The 6,000-nt window shown below is 45.0% G+C and overlaps 1 protein-coding gene across 2 annotated transcripts in view; it reads left to right on the top strand.

Moving 5' to 3' along the window:
* Nucleotides 1–1,665: 1,665 nt before the first annotated feature.
* The window catches only part of LOC121283334 (inner centromere protein-like), a 72,903-nt gene continuing 68,568 nt past the window's right edge, over nt 1,666–6,000 (top strand). The window contains exon 1 of one of the 2 annotated variants that reach the window (XM_041197799.1): nt 1,666–1,886. In XM_041197799.1, coding sequence (XP_041053733.1) covers nt 1,882–1,886 — 5 coding nt within the window. In that variant the 5' untranslated portion in view covers nt 1,666–1,881. Of the gene's footprint in view, nt 1,887–2,074; nt 2,137–6,000 lie in introns of those variants that run through there. The other variant, XM_041197798.1, reaches the window with a different exon arrangement.

The raw sequence follows: 6,000 nt of genomic DNA, 5'->3' as shown, positions 1-6,000 counted from the left end.
TTGTAGCACTTCCTTTGACTTCCCTTGGAAATGCACCAAGACTCAAACTCTCCCTGGAAAATTTGCTTTGTGAAACGAGTTTCAGGCATTCTGACTACATGACCAGCTCAACTTAGTTCTGACTGTCTCAATTTGGTGAGGATGCTTGGCATGTCAGTTCAGGTGAGCACCTGTTTCTGACATTTTGTCTTGCCATCTAATCTTCAGAAGCTTCCAAAGGCAACTTAAGTGTAGTGGTTGAGCTTCTTGGCATGACGCTGGTACACAGTCCAAATCTCACATGCGTAGAGCAAAGTGGGCAGGATTCAATAGACTTTCAGTTTGGTAGGCAGACTTATTCTTCTTCGCTCCCAGACTGATGTTTGAAGTCTACTGAAGGCTATGCTTGCTTTGGCAATTCTTGCATGTGTCTCATCGTGAAAATAGACAGCTTGAGAGAGTGTGCTGCTGAGATAAATGAACTTATCCACAGGGTCTGGTTATGGATCAGTCATGAAATTATTGAGTGGTGGAGCAGACTCAAGGGGCTGAGTGGCCAACTCCTGCTCCTAATTCGTATGTATGCGTCTTCAGCAAGAGGAAACCTGTTGTTTTACAACTGCCAGCCCTGTTTTTTCCCAATGACCCCTACCCACTCCTCATGATCGCAACAACTCTTGCGCTGAAGGCACCAAGAATGATTAGCAAAGTCTGACTTTGGCACAGTAGCAATCAAGGAGTAGAGGGCATCACTGAATTTATTCTTGACTTCAGCAAGGCTGATCATGGTAGGTGCATACACACTGATGATAGTTGTTTGTTGCCATGCAGGGGGAGTTTGAGTGCCATCAGACAGCCATTGGGAAGACAAGTCAACTTACTGATGAGATGGTTCATGACAGCAATGCCTATGCCACCTTTGCGCCATTCTTCTTTTTCACAGTCACTCTAAAAGAACGCATAACCTGATTTCCTTGAGTTGGCTCTCCTCAGGTAGATGGGTTTTGCTGAGGGTGGAGATCTGGACATTGTACCTATGCAGTTCTTTATCGACCTCTCAGGTCTGTCAGCTGTGATGTTGTTCATGAAGGTGCACATGTTCCATGTGCCAATGGTGACCGGTGTCAACTTTGCTTTATTGAGATTGACTTGATAGGATCCATGTCAGCTGCGGCCTCCTGACCAGGACGATGAAACAAGACAATGTTTCAGGAACCTTCTCTAGCCCCTTCCATATACTAAGGAAGTGAGCAGTCTGGTCTTGAAAGGGACTGCTCAGTTGCCCAGGGCTGCCAAGTTCCACTTCTGCTTTATTCTAGTGAAAAACACCCCATGGCCTGAGCTGCCTTGTGTGTGGGTTTGTGGCTACATCTCCCAGTGATTCCATACCTGCTGCAATGTCGCATACCCATCACCACTGGACATGTGTCAGATAGATGATGGATGGCTGATGATAGAAAGATGAACATCACTTGCATGTGAATTGGATTTGAGTGAAGGCGAGTTGAGCATCACTAGCCTCACTCTCTCATCCTGACCTATCTTGATCCAATGGCAAGATGAGTCTAGATGGCTGAAGATATCCTGATGCAGTCTTCTGTTTCTTGTTGAATTTTATACATTCCACCACACGATGCTGACCCACCTTCAAAACTGCTGCATCTTAGATTGGTTTAATCTGCTCAGTCTGCTGGAATCAGTCTTTGCATACCAGGGTGGGTAAATTCCTAAATCGCCAAGGAGTCCCGACAGCTACCTAAGGTTTGACCTACTTGTCAAAGCGGTTTACCAGGGTGTGGTTGCTGTCACGCGCTAACAACTGCTTGGAACCATAGGTGAGAGCTGGGTGAAGGTGAGGACTAATCCGGAAGAGCCACTCCAAAGATTGAGGCAAGCCCGCCTATGAGGTATCACCCTTCCCTTACACCGCAAGCTGCAAATAGAATACAGTTAAAAGCATTGATGTAATATCGAGAGAACTTCAGTTGCTGCCCGGAGCTCGCTGCGGTAGAGAATTATGCATTGCGTCAGTTCCGGCGCCTGTGCGTCACAGCAGTTCCTTGGCCGCCATTGGCTCGTTCTGTAACTGCCGCAGAATTTAAAAGTTTAAACGGGTGAGGGTGCGTGGTGGTTGTTCAGGTTGTCCTGGGTCTTCCGGTAAGTGGTTGCTTTGTGGTTGTGTCAGGTCGGGTTGGAGGCTGCCCCTGCTTCTTTTTCCCCCAGCCCTGCGGGAGGAAGGGTGGATTCAGCAATTCTCCGGCGGCGCTGGGCTGTGTGAAGCGGTAGAAAGTTGCCGTCTGTGGAATGACACGGCCGCTCCCGGAAAGTGGATTTTGTCCATTAGTTGCTGTAGGATTGACTTTAAATGTCTGGTGCGGGGGGCCATGGGGCAACAACTGGAGTTAGTTCCTGTGGTATTGGGTTGGATGAGAAATAGTCAGACATGACCAAGTGGAGGCTGGGAGATTAGCAAAGGCGGGATGGTTATGTTGCAGGGAGGGTGCAGTTGATGCAGGCAGATATGCCTGAAAAAGGTGATGAGGGTGAGAAGCCCTCCCCTCTCCTCACAGTCCAGGGCCCCAAACACTCCTTCCAGACGAAGCAGCACTTTACCTTTCCCTTCCATTTAGTATATTGTACTTGATCACAAAGTGGTCCCCTCTATATTATTAATAGCGCAGACTAGTTAACTGCTTTTATGGAACACTTCCATAATCATGACCCTGAGTTTCCTGTTTGCTTGCTTTGCCATTTTATTTTGCCACTTTGCTCACGTTTCTGTCCTTGGTCTGTCGCAATGCTCCAGTGAAGGCCAAAGAAGCTGGAGGGGTAGCATCTCATTATCTGATTCGGCACTTTACCACATCTGGACTCAAATTTGAATTCAACAACTTCAGACCATGAACTTTGTCCTCCATTTTGATTTTTTTGTCTGGGGCGTCTGCACCTCGCTTTCATACACAGCTGTCCTTTTATTCTAAAATTGACACTTTTTTTGGTTCCATTAAATCTTTGTTATTTAATCTCCCCTGCCTTCTAACCTGTCCCTTTTGTTCTACATTGTCTCCCCCCTCCTTTTGACAGTGTAAAACATTTCTTCCTGTTTTTGGTTCTTAAGTGTCATATTGCACTCATGTTAACTTGGTTTCTCTCTCAACGGATACTGCTAGAGCAGTTGAGTTTTCAGCACTTTTTTATTTCAGATATATCCACAGTATTTTGCTCTTATGATAAGGGGGTTAGACCTGGGAAATAGGGTGGGTATGATTGAAAATTCCTTTGACCAGTGGACTGGCATTGAGTCTACAGCACAGAAACAGGCCATTTGTTCTAACTAGCCTATGCTGGAATAAGAGCCAGAAAAAGCTGGAAATACTCACAGGCAATGCCTGTGGAGAGAGAAAGAGTTTCAGGTTGATGACTTGATCTTAACTCTGTTTCTGTCCCCACAGATGCTGCCTGACCTGCTGAGGATTTCCATATTTTCTGTTTTTATTTCAGATTTACAGCAGGAAGTGTCACCAGCTGCAGAACCTTGAGCTCCGGGTTTCAGAGCTCGAGCGGTGGCTGGAGTCACTGTGGTACATCCGTGAGGCTGAGTACCACCTCGATAGCATGTTCAGAGAGGTGGTTACACTGCAGCTTAGGTGCCTGGAGGCAGAAAGGGAATGGGTAACCACCAGGCAGTCCAAGAAAATTAGGCAGGAGTCCCCTGGGGTCCTGCTCACCAATCGGTTTTCCGTTTTGGATACTGGTGAGGGTGTTGCTTCCTCAGAGGAGTGCAGTTAGAGCCAATTTTGTGGCACTACAGGCAGCTCTGTGGTACAGGAGGGGAGGAAGAAGAGGGGAAGAGCAGTAGTGATAGAGGATTTGTTAGGGGAACAAACAGGTGTTTCTGTGGCCGTAGATGTGACTCCAAGATGTTATGTTGCCTCCCTGGCGCCAGGGTCAAGGATGTCACGGAGTGGCTGCAGGACATTCTGGGGAAGGGTGATCAGCCAGAGGCTGTGATCCACGTTGGGATTTGAGGTCTATGAACGGTGTACCATTATTTAAAAAGGGTGTGAGGGATAGGCCAGAAAGTTAAAGGCCTGTCAGTCTGACTTCGATGGTGGGCAAATTATTTGAAACAATTCTGAGAGGCAGGACAAACTGTCACTTAGGCACGGATTGATCGGGGTGGTCAGCATTGTTTTGTTAGGGGAAATTGTGTCTCACTAACTTAATAGAATTTTTTGAGGAAGTAACAAGGAGGATTGATGAGGGTAGTGCAGTGGATGTTGTCTACATGGATTTCAGTAAGGCATTGACAAAGTCCCACATGGCAGACTAGTCAGGAAAGTGAGATCCCATGGGATACAAGGGAATGTGGTGAGTTGGATCCAAGATTGGCTCAGTTACAGGAAGCAAAGGGTAATGGTTGATAGATGTTTTTGTCAATGGAAAACAGTTTCCATGGTGTTCCATAGATGCTGGGGCCCTTGCTGTTTGTTGTATATATTATTGATTTAGACTTAAATGTGGGAGATGTGATTGGAAAATTTGCAGATAACAAAAATTGGTTGTGTAGTTGATAGTGAAGAGGATAGCTGTTGACTCCAGAATGACATCAATGGTTTGGCTGAGTGGGCAGATAAATGACAAACGGAATTCAATCTAGAAAAGTGTGTGGTAATGCATTTGGGGAGAGCAAACAAAGCTAGGGAGTACTCCATAAACGGGAAGTTATTAAGAGGGGCTGAGGAAGTGAGAGACTTTGGAGTGCATGCCCACAGGTCCCTGGAGGTGGCAGGACAGGTGGACAAGGTGGTCAAGAATGTATATGGAATGCTTTCCATTAATGGGTGAGCTATTAAATACAAAAGCAAGAATGTAATGATGGAACTGTATAAAATGCTGGTTAGGCCACAGCTGGAATTTTGTGTACAGTTCTGGTCACCACATTACAGGAAGGACATAATTGTTTTGGAGAGAGTACAGAGGATATTTACAAGAACGTCGCCAGGGCTTGAAAATTGCAGCTATGAGGAGAAATTAGATAGGCTAGTGTTGTTTTCCTTAGAACAGAGGAGGCTGAGGGGTGACCTAATTGAGGTGTACAAAATTGAGGGGCCTAGATAGGGTAGACAGAAAAGACTTGTTTCCCCTAGCTGATGGGTCAATTACCATGGGACATTGATTTAGGAAAATTGGTAGAAGGGGACATGAGAAAAAACTTTTTCACCCAGAATGTGGTGGGAATCTGGAATTCACTGCCTAGGTTGGTGGTTGAGGCTGAAATGCTCAACTCATTTTGGCACCTGGATCTGCACCTGAAGTGCAGTAACCGGCAAGGCTACAGGCCAAGTGCTGGAAAGTGGGATTTAAATGAACTGCTAGTTTCTTTTTTCTCTGGGTGGCGCTGAATGGTCTCTTTCTGCACTGTAACTTTTCTATGATTCTATCTGCACTATTTTGCTTTAATTAGTGGGACTTTCTGGTGTTTATGCTCTGCAGGAGCCTTCTCCCACCCTTCGTACCCAAGAACATCCTTCTATTCCTTTCTTGTGTGTTTATGTAGCTTCTCTTCCAATGCATCTATGCTATTTGGCTCAGCCACCCCTTGTGGTAAAGAGTTCCAAATCTTACCACTGACTAAAGATGATTTTTTAAATTTCCTGTTGAATTTTTTAGTAGCTACAGTAAAAACTTTGATATCCAGCAAATTTGGGGAATGGGTGGTGCTGGTTAATCAGAAATGTTACATTATCCCGGACACAAGGCAAGATGCAGTATACCTTTGTTCAGGAGCAATAACTAAAACTGACCCAATAATTTAATTTCAATATAAAACTTAAATTCTGCAGATTTACAATCTTTTTTTAAAGAATGCATTATCTGAACATTGAATGTGATCGGCTTTTTAAAAAAAATTGAGATGCCAGAAATTCCGATTACTGGGGAATTCAGGTTGTTAATACTGGGTAACATGTTTATTGTATCGCATTACCTTTTAGTTTTGGACTCTTTTTTAATTAAAAT

The sequence above is a fragment of the Carcharodon carcharias genome, chromosome 10, assembly GCF_017639515.1.
Source record: "Carcharodon carcharias isolate sCarCar2 chromosome 10, sCarCar2.pri, whole genome shotgun sequence".
Lineage (NCBI taxonomy): Eukaryota > Metazoa > Chordata > Chondrichthyes > Lamniformes > Lamnidae > Carcharodon > Carcharodon carcharias.
Note: the sequence above shows the minus strand (reverse complement) of the source record. Positions and strands in the feature narration are given on the sequence as shown.